Below are 22,315 nucleotides of genomic sequence, written 5' to 3'. Positions count from 1 at the left end.
ACTGAGTTTGGCAATGTGTGGAGCCACTGGATAGCACATGCTTTTCTTCTCCTTGGACATTTTGCCAAAGACGCAGGTATGACTAACTCAAATGCACGTCGGAGCTGCTGTTCTAGGTCTGTCTAGCTCAGCAACATGGCAATCAAGGACACTGGATTAATATCTTAAAGATAGTAAGCTGTGCTGGTTGGGACTTATAGCAGCTGTAGTCCAAAGCATCTGGCAAACAAAAGGCTGCTGTTGTTGACAATACTGAACTGGATGGGCATAAGACAGCTTCCTGCAAGAGACCTTTGGGGACAGAGGGATGGACAACAGACAAAACAAGTTGCAGGAACTGTGGTGATACTTACAGGAGCTGTAGAGAGAAGGAGGCAACTCCCAAGCCTTCTCTTAGGGCTGGCTGGTTTTAGGAGGAAAGATCAGATGCTTTGCTCTAGTCCTAATTCCATTGTTAGGTGACACTCTCAATCTGCAGATCCTTAGTCCCAAAGCAGGGGCTGCATGGATGAAGCTGTGAGTAAAGAACGTTCTACATTTGCCTGTCAAAGCAATGATGGCTGTTAGTGGTTTGAACACGTTTGGGTGGGGAGATCAAGTGAAAGAGGGGGTCTGGGTCCAAAAGAGGTGGAAATATAGATCTGACCCATGGGTGGGTAATTAACAAAAGAATCAGCTGGGTGTCTAGATTCAAAAATGGGGATTTGCACACTCTTCAGTGGGAGAGAGCCTCCAGATTTAAAAACACTCTCAGAGTTAACAGCAGCCGCATAGTGTGGAATATAGGTTGTTAAACCCTTTTGCATATCCCATTTAGTCTGCCTTAAGATGCTTGCCCCTCCTCTCTACCCCTCTAGCAATAAACAGACCATACACTGTTAAGTAAGTTTAAAATTCTTTTCTTACTAAATCCAAAGGTCTGGTTCATCCGTTATTCCATGCAGCAGCAAGGAGCACACAGATAGATTACTACTGGGTTTAAAATACAGCATAAAGTTTCAAACATGCAGTCTGAACTTTGGAGCAAGTTCAGACATGCCCATCCTACTTGGTTACATGAGGAAAGGAAATAGAAGACACTTCACTTTCTCCCTTGTGGGGGTGAGGGGCCATGACCTAGCTGAGTCTAGGAACAGAACTCTGCTGTTAACCCCTTCATGCACTAACTAGCGCTCATGCATAGTTATGTTTGTCTGCAATCTCTCACAACTCTGAAATACGCTCTCTCTAGATTTGGGAAGGTCTGCTTCTGTTTATCATAGCAGGAGCCCAGCAGATCGGACTAGAGGCTCTCATCCTGTCCTCACAGGGACTAACCAGATCCCACTGGGAAAAAGGAAGCTGTGAGCACAACAGCATTCCCAGCACCTGTGATTTCCAGCAAGTGGGATTCAGAGACATGTTGCCCCTGTTTCTAGATGTAGTGCATAGCCATTGTGGCTAGTATGCATTGCCAGCTTTATCTTAATAAAAGCGAGCTGGGAAGGGCTGGGCAATGAGCTCTGTGGGGTGGTGAATGCTTCCCTCTGTGAGGGAGCCTTCTCAGACCCACTGAAAGAGGGGAAAATTAAACCGCTTCTTAAAAAACCATCTTTGGACCCGGCCAATATGCCCAACTATTGCCCAGTCTCAAATCTTCCATTCTTGGGCAAGGTGATTGAGTGGGTGGTTGCTGAACAACTCAAGGCACACCTGGAAGATGCAGACCATTTGGATCCCTTCCAATCCGGATTCAGGCCTCATCATGGGACTGAAACTGCCTTGGTGGTGCTGGTTGATGATCTCTGGCACGCTAGGGACAAAGGTGAAAGCTGTTTCCTAGTTCTGTTGGATTTCTCAGTGGCCTTTGATACAATTGACCATGACATCCTTCTAGAGGAGCTGGAAGCTGGGGGCACTGTTATACAGTGGTTCTGCTCCTTCCTCCTGGGCTGTGTCCAGAAAGTGGTTTTGGGGGATGAGTGTTTAGACCTCTGGACTCTCACTTGTGGGGTGCTTCAGGGTTCTGTCCTTCCCCCCTTGCTTTTTAACATCTATATGAAGCCGCTGAGAGAGATCATAAGGGGGTTTGGGCTGGGTGTTCATCAGTATGCGGATGATACCCAGCTCTATCTCTCTTCTAAATCAGAACCAGTGAAGGTGATGAAGGTCCTGTGTGAGTGTCTGGAGGCGGTTGGAAGATGGATGGTGGCTAACAGATTGAGGTTAAATCCTGACAAGACAGAAGTACTGTTTTGGGGGGACAGGGGGTGGACAGGTTGGGGGGATTCCCTGGCTCTGAATGGGGTAACTGTGTCCCTGAAGGACCAGGTGCGCAGCCTGGAAATCATTTTGGACTCACAGCTGTCCATGGAGGCGCAGGTCAATTCTGTGTCCAGGGCAGCTGTCTATCTGTCTATCTGGTACACAGGCTGAGACCCTATCTGCCTGCGGACTGTCTCGCCAGAGTGGTGAATGCTCTAGTTATCTCCCACTTGGACTACTGCAATGCACTCTCTTCTACCTTTGAATGTGACCTGGAAACTACAACTAATCCAGAATGTGGCAGCTAGACTGGTGACTGGGAGTGACTGCCGAGATCATATACCACCGGTCCTGAAATACCTTCATTGGCTCCCACTACGTTTCTGAGCACAATTCAAAGTGTTGGTAAAAGGTAAAGGTAAAGGACCCCTGACAGTTAAGTCCAGTCGTGAACGACTCTGGGGTTGCGGCTCATCTCGCTTTACTGGCTGAGGGAGCTGACGTTTGTCCACAGACAGTTTTTCCGGGTCATGTGGCCAGCATGACTAAGCCACTTCTGGTGAAACCAGAGCAGTGCACGGAAACGCTGTTTACCTTCCTGGTGCGGTACCTATTTATTTACTTGCACTTTGACATGCGTTCGAACTGCTAGGTGGGCAGGAGCAGGGACCGAGCAACGGGAGCTCACCCTGGCACAGGGATTCGAACCACTGACCTTCCAATCGGCAAGCCCTAGGCTTTGGTTTAGACCACAGCACGACCCACGTCCCATAAAGTGTTGGTGCTGACCTTTAAAGCCCTAAACAGGGTCTGCAAGACAGAGTTGTTCCGCCTGGCTTGGAGTCAATTTGATTCCCTCCCCCTCTTTCTTTTTTCCTTTCACCTCCTGTGATGAGGCTGCATTTTAACGTTTTAATGTTGTATTTTAATCTTGTTTTTAAGTTGTATTCATTCAACTTGTTTTTATTATTGGTTGTTAGCTGCCCTGAGCCCGGCCTTGGCTAGGGAAGGCGAGGTATAAATAAAATTTATTATTATTATTATTATTATTATTATTATTATTATTATTATTAAATGGCCTCAGCCTGGTATACTTGAAGGAGCATATCCCCCCCCCCGTTGTTTTGCCTGGACACTGAGGTCCAGCTCCAAGGGCCTTCTGGTGGTTCCCTCACTGCAATAAGTGAAGCTACAGGGAACCAGGCAGAGGGCCTTCTTGGAATGCTCTCCCAACAGTTGTCAAGGAAATAAACAACTATCTGACTATTAGAAGACATCTGAGGGCAGCTCTTTTTAGGGAAGTTTTTAATGTTTGATGTTTTGTCACATTATTATTATTATTAGTATTATTATTATTTATTATTATTCTGTTGGGAGCTGCCAAGAGTGGCTGGGGAAACCCAGCCAGATAGGTGGGGTATAATATGATAATAATAAATAATAATAATAAATAATTATCATAATTATAATAATAATTAATATTATCTTCCATGAATTTATCAATAGGAGCCAACTCCTAGGGGCTTAGGGGGCTTCACTCCCCCAATAAAATATTTGAGCCCCTCCCCCCAAGTTGATAGCCATTGTCATTCAAAAGGTGTGTGTTCACTGTGTCATGTGATCAATTACAGAGGGCAGGGCTTATCTACCCCCCCATGGCACCCCTGAATTTGTCTAATCCTCTGTTAAAGCTTTCCAGATTGGCAGTCATCATTACAAGCTCATGAGAAGAAGCCACCCACATACTTGTGATAGTATGACTGATATAGGAAATTAAACACAAAGGATTGTACCCAAGGAAGTTCTACCTAGAGTAGGCCCAATCTCCATTAATTAATTAATTAACTAACTAACTAACTAACTAACTTACCAACTAACTAACTAACTAACTAACTACCGTATTTTTCGCCCTATACGACACACTTTTCCCCCTCCAAAAATGAAGGGGAAATGTGTGTGCGTCCTATGGGGCGAATGCAGGCTTTCGCTGAAGCCTGGAGAGCAAGAGGGGTCGGTGCGTACCAACCCCTCTCGCTCTCCAGGCTTCAGGAAGCTCTGCGCAGCCCTTGGGAGCCCTGCGCGAAGTTGCGCTGGGCTCCCGACTGCTGCACGGAGGTGCCTGCAGTCCCGGGCTTCGCCCAGCTCCGCGCAGCCCTCCAGAGCCCGGTGCGAAGTCGCGCTGGGCTCCCGACTGCTGCGCGGAGCTGCCTGCAGCCCCGGGCTTTGCCCTGCTCCGCGCAGCCCTCCAGAGCCCGGTGCGAAGTCGCGCTGGGCTCCCGACTGCTGCACAGAGGTGCCTGCAGTCCCGGGCTTCGCCCAGCTCCGCGCAGCCCTCCGGAGCCCTCCCGACGGCTGCGCGGAGCTGCCTGCATTCCGAAGCCTGGGACACGTGACGAGCGCGCCCAGCTTCGCGCACCTTTCCGCAAGCCTGGGGAGACCGGCGCGACTTCGCGCCGGGCTCCCTAGGCTTGCGGATAGCAGGCTGTTCTGGGGGCTGGGGTCGGGAGAAGCTCGGGCTTCCCCCGCGCCAGCCCCACGCCTGGGGGGGGGATATAATTTTTTTTCTTTATTTCCCCCCCAAAAAACCTAGGTGCGTCCTATGGGGCAGTGTACCCTATGGGGCGAAAAATACGGTAACTAACTAACTAACCAATCAACCAACTAATTATTAACTAACTAACCAACCAACCAACCAGCCATCTCCATTAATTTCATTGGGCCAACGTTGGCATACAGCACAATATTATTTAATTTTCTTGATATATTTCTTGCACTATAAAGTGTATTCAGTATTCTAAACAGAGCAAAAATAACCTAATATAGATTGCATAGAAAATTTGCAATATTCCAAAATCCAAAATCATGCCTGCGCATTTGTTTTAATCTATTTACATTTTTGTACCCCTGCCTTTTCTCAGATAGGGCTGAAAGCAGCATACATAAAGCAAAACACCCCTCCCCCAATTAATAATGAAATCAACAATTTTCAATATATGAAAAGCATAAGAGAAAACTATAGGGTTGTGCAGATAAGATATTTACCTCCAAACTCACTTTCCTGAGTCAGGTGACAGGGGCAAAAACTTGGATGTCTTCCTCATTTACTGCAAGGTGGAAATCAAGAGAAGCCTTTCATTTTTTGTGTGTATTTTTGCAGAATTGGATGAAATTTTCCAGCATAGCAGTCTGTTCAGAGGGGGCAGAGCCTGCAAAATTTCAGTCAAAGAGATGCATTTTCTTTTTGTACTAAGTACCGTTAAACTTTGAGTGTTTAAAAGAACGATTTATTGCTCTTCTTTGTGCGCAATTTGCCTGAATGTGACATCCCCCCATCTCCCCCTCCCCCCCAATGTCTCAACAAATGAAACTGATTTGTAAAAATGTTACATGGAAAAAATACGAGAGACATTACACATACTTCTGTAAAACAAGAAAATCTTTAATAAAAAGAAAGAAAGAAAAGAAATCTAGTCAAGTTCCCTGCAAAATTTCAGAAGCATAGAGAAAGGAGTTGGGGGAGGGTGCTATGGGGGAGAACCAATTCTCCCCCATTTTATTTTAGTTATTTTGACCGATGGGCATTTTCCAGGGCCCGCTTTAACGCTCTCCCTTCAGCTCTTCTAGAGGGAAGATACAATAAAATACCGATTGAACAAAGATTATGTCCCTGTAACAGCAATGAAATTGAAACCATTGGGCATGTCATCTTATACTGCCCATTATATCGAGACTCAAGAAAAGAGCTGATCGAACCGATTCTGAGGAAAATACCTCGTAGTACAGACGACACCTATATCAGACACCTCTTAGCTGACAAAGAGCCCGAAATTAACAGGCCCATGGCAAAGTACTGTTACATTGCAACAAGAATAAGACGAGCAATGATGTCAACAATGGAGTTCAAATTGTAAACATCGAAGGAACGATAATAAACAGTAGCGACACCTGAATTGAATTTTTAAAACTTTAAAAGTCGAAACCTGGTCATAAATATAAGCACCAATTCTGTGAATTGGCCATATTTCTACTGTTATTTGTAGCACAATACTACTTTTAATGTCATATTTTTATAAATGCTTCCTGGTCACTGACCGTATTAAAGATATTTGATTTGATTTTTTTAGTTATTTTGTTTTCTGCTCAGATTGCAGCAAAGCCACAGTCTTCCTGTCATTGTTGTGACTGGAAATTGAAAGAAAGACTGGGTCAAGTTGTTCTGTCTGGCAGCTTGAGGAATCAGTAACAGAATTGCACCCATTTCCTCTGCCTCTCTCCCTTCTATCTGCCTAGTGCTTTACATTCATGGAGACCTTTTTGGGAGGTTTCAATGCTGGTCTGTGTATCCTTGCATGGAAGCAAATACTTTTGGTGGAGCAGTTTTTAATCTCCACTGAGCTGGGCATTCCAAAGGCGTGGTGCCACCACCAGTATGCCCTCTTTCTGATCAATATCCTATTGGCAAAACCTATTGGTGTTTCACAACTTTCTGACTAGTTGCAGGACCTTAGCCAGACCTAGCAAAGTAAACGCAGAATCCATGGAAGCAATTGGCAACTTGGCTGCAGACAGGATAGATGAAGCAGGAACCAGGAACTTGTAGTTAGGTGTTTATTATATACAGTGGACTATATACAGGAACGGGACGCGGGTGGCGCTGTGGGTAAAACCTCAGTGCCTAGGACTTGCTGATTGTAAGGTCGGCGGTTCGAATCCCCGCGATGGGGTGAGCTTCCGTCGTTTGGTCCCAGCTCCTGCCAACCTAGCAGTTCGAAAGCACCCCTAAGTGCAAGTAGATAAATAGGGACCGCTTTATAGCGGGAAGGTAAATGGCATTTCCGTGTGCGGCACTGGTGCTGGCTCGCCAGATGCAGCTTTGTCACGCTGGCCACATGACCCGAAAGTGTCTTCGGACAGCGCTGGCTCCCGGCCTCTTGAGCGAGATGAGCGCGCAACCCTAGAGTCGGTCACGACTGGCCCTGATGGGGTACCTTTACCTTTATATACAGGAACAAAATATGGATCTTTAGCTTGCTCTCTCATACACGACTCACAACTCCCAACCTCCAACTCCTACACTGAACACTGAACTATTCCAGTTAGTAGGCCATTAATTTTCACTCCCTTGAGAGAGCTTGGCCAATCATGGAGCTGTCTCCATGCCTCTGTATCACCAGGCAGACTTATTCCTTCAGATTGCCTTCTGGCTGTTTGCCAAACCTTAATTAACTCTGTGTGAGTAGCTGCACGTATTCAGATTCCCAACATATCCATTGTACCACAATTGGTAGAGGCACCGGGATCAGAGATCAGCTTTGGGCTTACCCGAGGCAGGCGCAGCCCAATCCGTTTTACCACCTGAGACGAAATGGGAATGTTCTCCCCTGCCTCCCAACCATGCGTATTGGTAGGCTGGTTTTGAAGACCTGAATCTACACCAGCCAGAAGCAATCAATCAATTGACGGACTAAACCAACTGACTGACTGATGAAGCTTCCAAATGACAGACGGGAAAGGGTAATGCAGACCCTCCCCCATGCCCTTTCTCCACTAAAAGTGGTAGGTGGGGAGTCAGTGATCAGTGGGAGACAGCCCTTCCTTCCTTCCTTCCTTCCTTCCTTCCTTCCTTCCTTCCTTCCTTTCTTTCTTTCTTTCTTTCTTTCTTTCTTTCTTTCTTTCTTTCATCACCTTATACCCATGGATCTCAGGGCAGTTTACAACATAAAATTACAATACAGAAAACACAAAATTCATTATAAAAATAAAAGCAGAGACAACCCAATAACCCTCCCCCCTTCTATAACAGCACTGACAGCTTCAGGGGTTTCAAGCAGGAAACCTAGGCTGCTTCTGTCCAGAATGGATCTAGATCTTTGGACAATCCCAGAGATGATCCCTGCACCACGTGCTTTTTCAATCGGCCAGAGATGGGGCATTTTTGGTGATGGCATTGCATCTTCAGAATTACCATTCCAGGGATTCCTGCTCTACTAATCAGTGGCAGGGGTCAGCAAACTTTTTCGGCAGGGGGCCGGTCCACTGTCCCTCAGACCTTGTGGGGGGCCGGACTATATTTTGGAAAAAAATAATAATGAATGAATTCCTATGCCCCACAAATAACCCAGAGATGCATTTTTTTAAAAAGCACACATTCTACTCATGTAAAAACACCACACAGGCCCCACAAATAACCCAGAGATGCATTTAAATAAAAGGATACATTCTACTCATGTAAAAACATGCTGATTCCCAGACCGTCTGCGGGCCAGATTTAGAAGACAATTGGGCCAAATCTGGTTCCCGGGCCTTAGTTTTCCTACCCATGGTGTAGAGCAGCCTTTTCCAAACTGCTGTTCTCCAGATACTGTTCGACTCTAACTCCCATGAGTCCCCACCAACCTGGCCAGTGATCAGGGACATTGGGTGTTGGAGACCAACAATTTATGGAAGACATCAGGTTGGGGAAGGCAGTTGCAGACTATGCTAAAATGAATGGAGCCAATGATCTTACTAATGCAGCTTCTTTTCTCCCTAAGATGGCAACAATTGAAAGTGGCAAGACAGAGGGTCTTCAAGGAATGGTTTACAACATCTCCATTCAATAGCTGAGCTACAGGATCTTTTTATCTAGCAGTATTTTTTTAAGTTCTTACAATTCATAGAGGATATGGCTATCATTGGCTATTAGCCAAGATGGCTCTGCCCTGCCTCTATGTTCAGAGGCAGTAAATGCTTCTGAATGTCAGTTGCTGGAAGCCACAGGAAGGAAGAGGGATCTTGTGCTCAGGTCCTGTTTGTGAGTTTCCTATTGGGGGATCTGGTTGTCCACTGTTGGCCATTGGCCTGATCCAGCAGGTTCCAGTGATGATGGTGATGATGATCATGATGAGGATGAGCATGTTATTATTTCTACCCCCAGTTCTGAATACCCCCAGCTCTAGCCACTCTGGGAGGCTTCAAGCATATACAAAAACATTTGTTGTTGTTTAGTCGTTTAGTCGTGTCCGACTCTTCGTGGCCCCATGGACCAGAGCACGCCAGGCACTCCTGTCTCCCACTGCCTCCTGCAGTTTGGTCAAACTCATGTTTGTAGCTTCGAGAACACTATCCAACCATCTCGTCCTCTGTCGTCCCCTTCTCCTTGTGTCCTCAATCTTTCCCAACATCAGGGTCTTTTCCAAGGAGTCTTCTCTTCTCATGAGGTGGCCAAAGAACTGGAGCCTCAGCTTCAGGATCTGTCCTTCCATTGAACACTCAGGGCTGATTTCCTTAAGAATGGATAGGTTTGATCTTCTTGCAGTCCATGGCACCCACCCTGTGGAACGCCCTTCTTTCAGATATCAAGGAGATAATTAATTATACAACCTTTAGAAGACATCTGAAGGCAGTCCTGTATACAAAAACATAATTAAACATTAAACATTAAAAACTTCCCTATAGAGGACTGCCTTCAGATGTCTTCTAAAGATTGTATAAGACTTATCTCCTTGATATCTGATAGAAAGGCATTCCACAGGGTGGGTGCCACTACTGAGAAGGTCCTCTGCCTTCTTAGATCATAAAGTGCATGCAGATATGAACCCGTACGCCATGGGTTCACCTTTGGACTTGCAGCAAGTGGAATGGGAACTAGCACCTTGGGACAGGCTCTTCAGCAGAGAGAGCAGCTTGTTTTCTTCGCTCACACCTTGCTGCTCTCTTTGGACACTTTTAGGCTGCTAATGCTGACAGGTGGGTTGAATTGGATATAGCACAAACTGATCCCTATGAGCCAGATGTACTTTCTAATTAGGAAGAAGTGTTTTAGACATTTATCCAACTTTTGCAAGAGCTTTCAAAGGTGTGTTTAACCTCTTTTTGTTTGTGTGCAAAACCTTCATTTAATACCCTTTCAGCTCTAGAAGATGCCTGTGAAAAGAATACCAACTTTTAAAGCCCCTCCTTTCCCGCTAAATACAAATGCCTCTGAACCTCTGAACACCTCTGAATGATTTGAATTGCCTCTTAAAATTCTGCATCTTCTCCCTTACACCCCTTTTAAGACAGGAAGTAGTGGTGAGCTGCATACTTTGACAATGCACTGTGTGAAGAAGCAATTCCTGCATTTGCAGGGGCTTGGGCTAGATGACCCTTTGGGTCCATTCCAACTCTCCCATTCTATAATTCTGTGAGCATGAACACTAGAACTGTGTGAGCTATATTTGTCATAATATCACATAACATCACAATTTTTATGGCATTTAATTATCCTTTCGTTGTGGTTCTAAAGTGTGCAGGATGTTTGGAACTGACTTAAGTATTTTGCAAGACACTTGCTGATTCAGGATGCATGTGGCATTTGTGTGATAGAGAATAAGAGAGAGGCAGAGAATGGTGACCGTTTTGATTCCATTCTTCCTGGGCTCCCTTCCCATGAACCTTGATAAAATCAGGCCTGCTTCTGGATGGACTTTGCCCGGATAAGTCTATAAGGACATATAGAAAATATTTGAGCGGTTCTCAGCTCTAGCTGTCTAGAAAGCAACCAGAGCATGACTTTTTTTAATGAGGCAGCGCAGGGTTGATGCCTTGGCATTCTGTGGAGGGAGGCCCAGTACCTGTACAAATCAAAGGATCCGCGTGAACAGCCTTTAGCTTCATGCAGGAATGGTTCATTGTGTTTCTTGGCCTGTGGGCTTCTCTTGCTCGGTGATTCTGTGACCTCAAGAGCTGGCACTGATGTTCACAGGTGAGGGACTTGCCTGCAATCAGCATTGCTTGAGGGCTTCTGATTAGAGAGAGAGGCAAATATGCCAATTTTGGTTCCTCAGTTTGGTGAGCCAGTGTGGTGTAGTGGTTAAGAGCGGTAGTCTCGTAATCTGGGGAACCGGGTTCGCGTCTCCGCTCCTCCACATGCAGCTGCTGGGTGACCTTGGGCCAGTCACACTTCTTTGAAGTCTCTCAGCCCCACTCACCTCACAGAGTGTTTGTTGTGGGGGAGGAAGGGAAAGGAGAATGTTAGCCGCTTTGAGACTCCTGAAGGGAGGGATATCAAATCCAAACTCTTCTTCTTCTTCTTCTTCAGTTTTTCATTTTTCTAGGCATAAGTTCAGTTCTCCACATTTTCACAGCATTTTTAAAAAGTCAATGAAAATTCATCAATTCACATTTCAGATTCTTCTACCTTTTGCTAATGGACATATGCCTGTATGCAATTTTGCCCAAGGTACACTTTTTTTTTGCAGAACAATTTCCCCTAATATTATGGATTTTTGGATGCTGTTATTAGGAATATATGTATATTTATGCACACTTCACCCCTATCTATGCATTTTTGTGCATGTGCCATGGCTGAATAACATTGCAAAATTCAGAGAAGTATGGATTTTTAAGAATGGGTTTCAGTTTCTGTGTATTTTGGAGAAGTGCACATTTGGTAAGTTCACCCAGAGGCAGAGCTAGCTGCTCTGGCACCTGGAGCGGTGCACCTGTGGGCGGGGTGATCCACTCACGGGGGTTCCGGTGCGCATGGTGATCCCGGGGGGGTGTGTGGCACGGTGAGCACAGAGGCAGTGGCGCACATGGCAAGTGTCCCCAAGGGGCGGTGCCACCGGTGGTGAGTGTCCTGAGCAAGTGTCCCAGGGGGTGCCACCCGCAGCGATGTCACCTCCCTCAGGTATGACACCCGGGGTGGAGCGCACCCCCCACACCCACCTTCCTCCGCCACTGAGTTCACCTTTAATGTGAACTGAATTGAATACCTCTCCCACTCCTAGTTCTGATTGTGTGCTTGTGTTCTACTTTACAGAGGATAACCCTCTATTTGAAGGAGTCTTCTGTCTGGCGTGCTGCCTGGTCCAAGCCCAGTGTGCTTTGTTTGTTTGTTTGTTAAATTTATATCCCACCTTTTCTTCCAAGGTACATGCTACTTCCCAAAGGCAGATCTAGGGGAGTGCAACTAGTTCAGTCATACTGGGTGTGGAGCTTCTAGGGTGCTACAGCAAGCGCCAAGGTCCACCACTGTTTTCTCACCCCTCATTTAATTCCCTGTGAGGTAGGTTAGGCTGGCAGGCAGTGACTAGCCCACTGCATCACATTGCCTTTCTCTCTTTTTTTTAATTTTTAAATTGATTTTCCAATACAAATTTATAAAACCATACCAAAATTTTTTATCACAAATATATTCTTTTAGACTTCCCTCAGTTCTCCTGCGAATCTTCCGTTTTGATTCTTTCTTTACGCATTTCCTAATTTAATATTGCCTTTCATCAAACCTTCCCCCTCCCTATTCCCTTTTTTACAATACTCCAGATATTTTCACAGAGCTTCTTGCAAACCCACAAGCGTTATTTGCTCATCGCATATACTTTTCAAATAATCTGTAAATTTACTCCAGTCCTCAGTGAACCTGTGATCCCGTAGATTTCGGATCTTTCCTGTTAATTTATCAAGTTCTGCATAATCCATGAACTTCATTCTCCATTCTTCCATCGTCAGTAATTCTTCTTGTTTCCATTTTTGGGCCAGTAATATTCTTGCCGCTGTTATTGCATATTGAAAAAATTTACAATCCTTTCTATTTATTTCATTTCCTACCATTCCATTCCTAACAAAAATGCCTCTGGTTTCTTAACAAATGTATATTTCAACATCTTTTTCAATTCATTATATATCATTTCCCAGAAGCCCTTCACCTTCTTACATTCCCACCACATATGGTAAAAAGTTCCTTCTTTTTCTTTACATTTCCAACACTTATTACACATTTTATACATTTTTGCTAACTTTACAGGGGTGATATACCACCTATATATCATTTTCATAACATTTTCCTTTATCGCAGTACAGGCCATAAATTTTAACCTTTCATTCCATAATTTTATCCATTCATTTAGCTGTATATTGTACCCAAAATCTCTGGCCCAATGTATCATAACCGATTTAACTTCACCTTTAGTATACCATTCTAGCAGCAGTTTATACATCTTTGATAAAATTTTGTAATCATTATTTAGCATTTCTGTTTGAAATTTTGATTCTTTTTCAGCCAGTCAGTTCTTTCTTTAACTCTTCTTACCACCAGTTGCTGCCAGAAAAGTTTTTTAACAAAATAAAAATGGAGAAGAAAAACTTACAATCCTGTTGCGCAGTTACTTTTAAAACCGAAACTAAAAAACTCCTAGCGATCCTTTTCCCACGGTCTCATCCGTTTCACCAAAAAAGACTTCAAACTATATTAAACAGTATCTTTCCACTCCTCCTTTGCTCTCAATATCCTTATTATTTAAGTATATGTCCAAATATTATAAAAACAGAAGAAAAACCGCTTGCGGTAACTCACACTCCACTCTCCTGCGTTCTGCGAATTCCCTTAGCGTATAAGTTCGATTTCAGATGAAGCTGACCTCCTTTTTCTTCACTTCATCTGTTCCGAATCCTTTCCCAATTAAAATTTTCATTAAATACCTCAATTTAGGTCCGAAGTTCTTATTGGTTGAGAATCGATCGCTTTTCTGTGCAAGCCTGGAGCTGCGCTTTCGGAGGGTAGAAAATGGCTTCCCTTAGCCTGCTTCTTCACTCCGCCGTACTCTTCACCCCTTTTAAGGGCTACCTGACAGCCGGGTGGTCTGCAAAAAGGCTTTGCCGGGAACCTGGCCCCCTGGATTTTCCTCCAAGGGGGAATTGGGGGCTGCGGCGCCCTTGCAGCACCCCTTTTTTCCTCCCAAAAGCTCGGAATTTCTCTCCGAGAGTATTCCCGCTTGCTTTTTGCTCCGCGATCGACCAGAAGTCGCAGCACATTGCCTCTCAAAAGTGCATGTCTGGCCATCCTAGTTCAAGAACTCCAAATAAAAACTCCATTTTTTCTGGAAAAAATGTGCAGACCCCCTCCCATCTAATTTTTTAGTAGCAACTATCCAGACTCTGCCCCTTCCACCCTGGAGATGTTGCCTTCTATAGACGAAGGGGTGTTGTGGAGCTTTTAGAGACACCAAAGCTGTTCTTCCCCAGCAGGAGTTGGCAAAGTCTGCACCACCCAATATTAGCAGCGGTGCCCCCCCTAGTGCAGGGGGGGTGTCCTTTGCCATGCCTTCCCCTCCCTGTGTGATGTACAGTAGAGTGACTTTAACACAGAGGTATGTGAGCTGCCCAGCTCTGCCAGGTGGCTGCAAGAAGGATCCGGGGAGGCCAGATTTCCAAAGCGTCAGTAGGAAAAGGTCACTCGCTTGTCTCCTGTTCTCCCCTGGGACACATTTTTGCAGGCTGCAGGCAGAGGGGCTGCCTGAGCACCAGTGGCTGGGCAGGTGCGATGCCTTGTAACAGCCCAGAGGCCTACTATTTAACTCAATTTCAGTCCTGCTCTTCAGCCAAAGAAGTTTCCCAAGATGGTTTACAAATGCCACTGATAAAACAGTCCCTGCCCTTCAGCTTTTACAGTCTCAATGCAAAAGGAGAGTGGTTGGGGAGGGAAGAGGGAAGCAAAAAGATTTATTAGCCGCAGAGTAATTGTGATAATCTGCTGGAATGGGAAGATTTCAGGGACAAGAGGAGCCCAAAGTTTCTTCTCTTGCAGCAGAAGGGAAGGAGAGGCTTTGCAGACCCTCTTCCCTTCCCACCCCTCTGCACATTGGTTGGAGTGGCTACTGCAGGTAACAGCAAACAGGGAAGCAATGCTTGGCCAGAGTTTGGGGTTTGAACAAAGGAGTGTTGCCACCAACAAAATAATTGAAGGGTGTTCCTTGATGGTCGGTAAGAGCCTCTTTATGGGAGCTAAATGGAAAAGGAAAGGAATAGATTGTTTCTTGAGAGTGATACCTCTGTGGGATATTATGGATGGAAAAAAGCGAAGATGCATTCCTTGACTTATAGGGAAGAAGCTGACTAAAAGTATCTGTGTGTGTCTGTGTGTGAAGCGCACTGCTGTGGTCCTCATAATCACCCTGACTTGCAACATTAATTTTCTGCAGAAGCCTGGATGAAAAGAGAAGTCTTTACTTGACACCAGAAGGCCCCATAGCAAAAAGGGGTCCTCCACACCTCCAGCAGGAGGGAATTCTGTAGCCAGGGTGTCATTACCAGTGTTAATTTTCTAGAAAAAGAGGTGCCAGAACTCACCACAAACACCTCCCTTGTTCTCTTATAATGGTATTTGTGCCCACTTGAGTGTTGCTGGAACTGAGTTCTGGTGAGTTCCGGCTGAAAAAAAGATCTGGTCATTACCAAGAAGACTTGATCCTGTATTTCCACACAGCAGGCTCCACCTGTTTTATTTATATTTATTTATACGTTTAATTTGTATACCATCCTTCATCTGAGAATCACAGGGCAGTTTACAATATAAAAACACAGACATGCTTAATATAGCCCCTCCCAGCTCTACAATTCTATGATTCTATAGTAACACATAAACACAATAACACTCCCCCTAAAAGCACATAGATGGTTTAATTAGCCAAAGGTCTGGGAGAGGAGAAATGTTTTTGCTGGGCACCTAAAAATATGTAATAAAGGTGCCAAGCAAGCCTCCCTGGGGAGAGCTGCTTTATTTATTAAATAACTTTAGAAACGGATTATAGCCTCCATTGATAGTCTTATGCTTCATGAATTTGTCATGGGAAGTCATTATAGAAGATATGTATTAGGAAATTATTATATTTAGATGTATTGTGTTAAAGGGTTTTTATTTATTTGTTGTATGTTTTTTTGTAGAAATTAATAAAGCAAATATATATATATATATATATATATATATATATATATATATACACACACACATACATACATACACACACACACGCACACAAACATACATACAGTGGTACCTCAGGTTAAGTACTTAATTCATTCCGTAGGTCCGTTCTTAACCTGAAACTGTTCTTAACCTGAAGCATCACTTTAGCTAATGGGGCCTCCTCCTGCTGCCGCGCCGCCGGAGCACGATTTCTGTTCTTATCCTGAAGCAAAGTTCTTAACCTGAAGCATTATTTCTGGGTTAGCAGAGTCTGTAACCTGAAGCGTATGTAACCCAAGGTACCACTGTGTGTGTGTGTGTGTGTGTGTGTGTGTGTGTGTGTGTATTCTCTTTTAAAGCCATCCGCCATCCAAATTGGTAGCCACCACTGCCCAATGCCTCCTGTAGGAACGAGTTACATAGGTCAGCATTGTGCTGTGTGAAGAAATCCTATCTATGCCGAATAGGGCTATATCTTTTTGACAACCAAATGTTCCTGCAGCTTAGTTAGATGAACTTTTGCCTAAAAACAAAGGAATGAACTGTCATTTCCAAATCTTTAAAAAAAGGTCACCCCAAAATCAATAAATCAATATTTGTATCTGTAACTGTATAATGTATTATGTAACGTTCATAGCATATACATGTATTATAATACAGTCATACCTCGGGTTGAAGTAGCTTCAAGTATTTTTGGGTTGCGCTCCGCGGTGACCCAGAAGTAACAGAGTGTGTTACTTCCAGGTTTCGCTGCTCGCGCATGCACAGACACTCAAAATGACGTCACGCGCATGTGCGGAAGCGGCGAAACATGACCTGCGCACGTGCAGATGCGCAGTTGCGTCTTACGTTTACTTCAGGATGCAAACGGGGCTCCAGAACGGATCCCGTTCGTATCCAGAGGTAGCACTGTACAGGAAAAACAAAGCTTGCAAATTTTCTAATATTTGTACAGTGGTACCTCAGGTTAAGTACTTAATTTGTTCCGGAGGTCTGTTCTTAACCTGAAACTGTTCTTAACCTGAAGCACCACTTTAGCTAATGGGGCCTCCTCCTGCTGCCGCGCCACCGGAGCATGATTTCTGTTCTCATCCTGAAGCAAAGTTCTTAACCCGAGGTACTATTTCTGGGTTAGCGGAGTCTGTAACCTGAAGCATATGTAACCTGAGGTACCACTGTACAATGTTTTGTACATTGTACATCACTTCTTATTGCTTAGAATAAATCTTTGTTTATGCTGCAAGCACCATAAAGTTCCCCCATCACTTTCATTGTGTGATGTGCACTTATTACTTCTGAATATCTGGAATATGGATGGCTCCTGCTTCCAGGATTCTCCAATACAGTTTTAGGAGTTCAAGGTGGAAGCTACACACATATAAAAATGCTGTGAAAATGCTTAAAAAAAAAATTCAAATACATTGAATTTGGATAGCTCACTGTTGCCATCTAGGGTCACATTTATATTTTGCACTACACAGCACATTTAAAAAGTTTTATTTGCAGCTGTATAGCTGAGTCCCCAGACACCTGTAAAAGTTCTAAACAGTTCCATAAAGTTTTTTAAAGTGCTATTACTTATGATTAGTCTCAGGGGACTGTCATCGGAACAGGGGAGAGGGGTAGGGGAATACAGAAAGCCTCCGACGCTGCTGAGGAGCAGCTCCTCGTCCAGCGGTGGGGAAAGGGGGTAGCCAGGCGAGGGGAGGGCTCGAAGATGCGACTGAGAGCCCAAGCCCTCACCTAGCCCTGCTGGCCAGGAAACAGACATGCCATTTCCGTCGCCCAGCTTGTGCAGAGGGGTGAAATGTACAGAGGGGTGTCTAAGTTCTTATGTTGGGGGGGGAAACCGGAAGGGGCCACTCCCGGAATCTGCAAGTGACTAAGACGGACATGAACTTTGGGGTTCTGCACTGTAAATAGTTTGCACCAATAAAACCTGTAAAAGACAGGCCAGAGTCCTGCCTGGTTACTCGCGAGCAACCACCACCAGCACCTGACAAGTAGCAACGTTACATATACGGTGATTCCAACTTTTCATTTCGGGGTGACCTTTTTTCAGAACTAAGAAGAATTAGTCCCTTTTACAATATTTCTAAGCAAAAGTTCATCCCGTTATGATACAGGAAAATGGGTGTTTTTTTGGGGGGGAGGAGGAAGTAAAAAAGTTACAACCCTAGTCCTGACTCTTCATTGGATGTCCAACAATTCTACTGTTAGGAGAGATGGAGAAAATGTTTTCTCTATCTGCTTTCTCCATTTCATGCATAATTGTGGGATGTAAAAATGTAGTGAAGTACAACATTCCTACAGTGGACATTTTAGGGGATGTTTTGTCCCACTCAGGAGAAGACTTCCTATTTCCTCCTGAGCTGGGACAGACTTGAAGAGTGTGAGGTCTATTGTACTAGCATGGAGGAGCCCATGGCCTCCATGTTCAGATCAGTTTGTATGTTGCTGTGTGTTTGGAGAAGTGACTGCTTAGTCGTCTTCTTTATGGAATAGTTCTAGTTGTTATGTAACCTAATTCTGCCTTCAGGGATATGTCTGTGAACCTGAATGAATCTGAGTAAACTACTTTTATATTAGCATTAATCAGGTTCTTGTGTTTATTCCTTTTTAGAAGGGATTTTTCCAGGAAGGAATCTTTAATAGTAAGACTCAGATGAGTCAGCAACAAGCTGATTGCTGCGTAATTTAAAAAGGGGGATGTTTGGAACTCTGCTAGAATATGGAACTTGCTAGCGCAAGTTAGGAAGGATATCATTAAATAATATATCCTCTCCTGCCTCCCTAATCATCCCCACAATAATTTTATAAGCTTCTATCCTGTTGTCTCTTACTTGCCTTTTCTCTAAATTGAAAAGTCCCAAACACTGCAAACTTTCCTCATATGAGAGTTGCCCCATCTCCTTTATAATTTTGTGTGTGTAAAAAAATGGAAAAAGGGAGGGAAGCTCTATTTTGCAAAAAGTTTACAATGGAAACTTAGAGCTGAATCTTCCCCATCCTTTATTATTTACGGCGTGAACTGAATAATGCTAAGAGGACTTGGAATTTAATTTAATTGGAAGTATAATTGCTTATTTATCTTCAGTTGGACAGAAGAATGAAAGGAGTCTGCCAAGGAACTGATAAGGTTCATTACTGAGTCATCTGCAGCTTTATTTTCATCCATGAAAATCTGTTTTTTAAAAGTACATGTTGCCAGTGTGAGGGCCCTGATCCAGACTAGAACCCCAATGAGAGGGACTCTTTACCCATCTCCCTATAGTCATAATTTGCCTGTCTTGCTTTTGGGTCTGGAAGCTGGGAATGGGTAAGACAGACGAGCGCTGTCAGTGTCCTTCTTTCAAAAACAAGGTACCGTATTTTTCTGTGTATAATATGCACCCGTGTATAAGATACAGCCACCAATCACCCACCCAATCGCCGCTGCAGCAGTCAATTGCTAGCAGGCCTTGCTGCAGCCATGACTTGCCACTTACAAACTCATGCTCGCGGCTAACACTAGTCGCTCGTACCCCCTCTGCACTATCCGTGTATAAGATGTGCCCCCATTTTTTAGATTTTTCTATAATAAAAAAACATTTTCTTATACATGGAAAAATACGGTATTTATTTGTATTTATAGCAAATGAAACATTTTTTTCATTATAAGGTTTGACACACATTATCGTGGCAGAGAGTCTTCACTATAATAATAAAATAGCATTGATATAATAAAGGGGATGCATCTTACCTGTTCAGAGCTTAGAATTTCCTATGTTCAAGTATAATGCAAACTAGGTTTACAATGTTTTCAGTATAACCTTCTCAATGTTTTTATATTGAGTTTTGGTATTCTAGTGTTCAGTGAATTTATATCAACATTCCATTGTGTCTGCAAATGGGTGGGGACAAGATAGCTCAGGATGGCATTCGCTGCCTTGCAAGAGGCTGTTTTGCCCTGACAGGTGGCGTATAACTTTATTAACTAAATAAATGTCTGTATAGTCCTGGTTCCATTCCAAATCACAGCCTTCACCAGCTGCTGCTTTCCATGATATCCAGGTTCTTCATTTGGTAATGGGATGAATGTCTCAGCTGAGCTGCATCAAAAAATTACCTGTCTTAAGAATAAGAGAGGAGAGTGCTACTGCTAGTTTTTGTCTTGTGCATGTGTTCTCTTAATAGTCAAAGCTAATGAGTATAGATTAAAGGTTTTGCATTGAAAACAGAGAGATCAACTTTGTTGCAGTGGTGAAGTGAAGACAAAGAAGGGTTGGGTTGCCTGCTTGGCTTATTTTCGTTCCCTCTTGGGGTGCAAGCTGCACCCTGTGTCATCACATAGATATGTAAAAGTCTTTTATTTTTTCAGTAAAAACATATTTATTTGCCCAGGCCCGCTACCTGATCACACGCACGCACACACACACACGCACACACACACACACACACACACACACACACACACACTTTTTGCCCTGAGCTTTCCCCATGAAAACCTGTTCTTTAAAGCTGAATCGGAACAAACATCAATTCAGGTTTGCTCTGACTGAGCTTTAAAGAGTGGGGTTTTGTGGGGAAAGCTCTGGAGCAAAAAACAAAAAGGGTGCTCAGACTGTGAGCTTTAAATCCTGAATTATGCCGGGAAAAAGCAAATGAAAAGTAAGTGTGGTCATGCTGTTTTTATAATGACTGCATAGTATTATTTTGTTTGGTTTTATATTTTACTCTGTGCTGTATTGTGACTCACATTGTACTATGACCTGGGGCCATGGTACGATGTAAAAACTGAACAATTCAGGTTCAACCCAGAGTCTCTCACCTCACCCAAGAAAAAACAACAACCCTGTAGAGTGAATGAAATGGTTGTGTTTGCAGATGTCTGAAAAGTCTTTCTCTCTCTTTTTCTTCCTTGCACTATGTGTGTTTCTGGTCCTGAGGCAGGTCAGTGTCCTCATCTCCATAAAGCATCATTCCTTGTGTCTCATCTTTTGAAGCACCATAACCTCTGAGCCACCCTCACCACATCAGCATGGCCATCTCATCACGTCTGGCTCTGTGGGAACAAAAGGAAAGTGCCATTCCCCTACCACACTCTTAGCCCTTCTGCATGCAGAGAGATTGGAGCCTATGGCATGAGGGAGGAGCTTTGCCCTCTCCTTGAAATCCAGGCCTTTACAAACCCAATGAAAGCACTGCAAATGTCTCCTGGTTCCCTGTTGCTGTGGCTAACCCATGCCCAATACTAAATAGCTTATCACCAGCACAATTTAATTTAATTTTAGATTTTTGCTTTCCATATAGAATTCTGCTGCTTTTGGTTTCTTTTTCCGGCCTTCTCTGCTTAGAAGTCTCCTCCTGTATTTGCCGGGAGGCTGATTCTAATCCTCCCTGCCTCCCCAGAATTGAAGGCAATTTGAAAAAGGAGATGTGCCCAGTCATCCCACATTACCTCTGGTCTAATGAGCTGGCAGGTCCTTGCATTGCTTTAAAATTTGCAACCTGTGTGCATGGGAGGAAAGAAATCGTTATGTGTGCAGCATGGAAAAGTATCCTTTTCACCATCCTTTTCCCTCTTGAACCCAATTGCCCACCTGCTGCCAAAGTTGCTTTACCGGGTTTGCATGTGCCAATTTCACCCCTGCGCTGCCACAGCTTGGTTTCCTTTGAGCATCTTTTCTGTCCTTGTAGCTCCTCTTAGGAAATCTTCAGTGAGAGCAGATTTTATTTCCCTTTTCAAAATCCTGACAGAGAAGCAGCAGATGGGTGTAATTGGCTAGTGTGGTCTGTGGCCCTTGTGGCAGAGGGTTCTGTGGAATGCCTTTGCCAGCGCTGTACAATAACTCCATTTTTGCTTGTGTATACAGATTAGGGAAGAAGACCGCAGCCCCCCACCCACCTCGCCACCCCCACTTTTCTCGGTCATTCCTGGAGGCTTCATCAAGCAACTTGTGCGGGAAACAGAAAAGGAGTCCAAAGAAGCAAAATTAAAAGAGAAATTAATTTCCAAAGAAGATGTGAGTAAGAAAACAAAACTGAGAATTAAAACATTCAGCTGCAGTCTCTGCACTGCTGAATCCTTGGGCCTGTCCATATTTATGCATTAGTTAGGTGATAATCTACTTTCCCCCCAAGGCAAATGGATAAATGGTAAATGAAAACAATTGAATAGATTTGGACAATTATTCCAAACCCAACACTTGAGAAGTAATACAGACTGACAATTGCTGTCTGAAATGTAAAGGTATTGGCACCTAAGGACAAAAATCAAAAGATATTGGGCCAATATTTTTATTATGCAGCCAACAGAAATGTCACAAAATGGTGTATAAGCTTTTGAGTCCCCCAAAATACTTCACCAGACTAGAAAGAAAAAAG

General features: G+C 44.0%; 2 protein-coding genes across 3 annotated transcripts in view; one reads left to right on the top strand and one right to left on the bottom strand.

The window, feature by feature from the left end:
• Window positions 1-22,315, bottom strand: part of TFIP11 (tuftelin interacting protein 11) — a gene marked incomplete at its 5' end in the record, with an annotated part of 601,324 nt that overhangs the window by 44,717 nt on the left and 534,292 nt on the right. The gene's annotated exons all lie outside the window — the stretch shown is intronic.
• Window positions 1-22,315, top strand: part of MYO18B (myosin XVIIIB) — a 266,462-nt gene that overhangs the window by 4,671 nt on the left and 239,476 nt on the right. Inside the window, exons 3-4 of the mRNA XM_083589603.1 lie at window positions 20,882-21,008; window positions 21,805-21,954. Of these exons, the coding sequence (XP_083445729.1) occupies window positions 20,970-21,008; window positions 21,805-21,954 (189 nt within the window). The 5' untranslated portion in view covers window positions 20,882-20,969. The remainder of the gene's footprint in view (window positions 1-20,881; window positions 21,009-21,804; window positions 21,955-22,315) is intronic.

The sequence above is a fragment of the Podarcis filfolensis genome (assembly GCF_964270895.1).
Source record: "Podarcis filfolensis genome assembly, chromosome: 16".
NCBI classification, from domain to species: domain Eukaryota; kingdom Metazoa; phylum Chordata; class Lepidosauria; order Squamata; family Lacertidae; genus Podarcis; species Podarcis filfolensis.
This window is presented reverse-complemented; position numbering and strand designations above follow the sequence as displayed.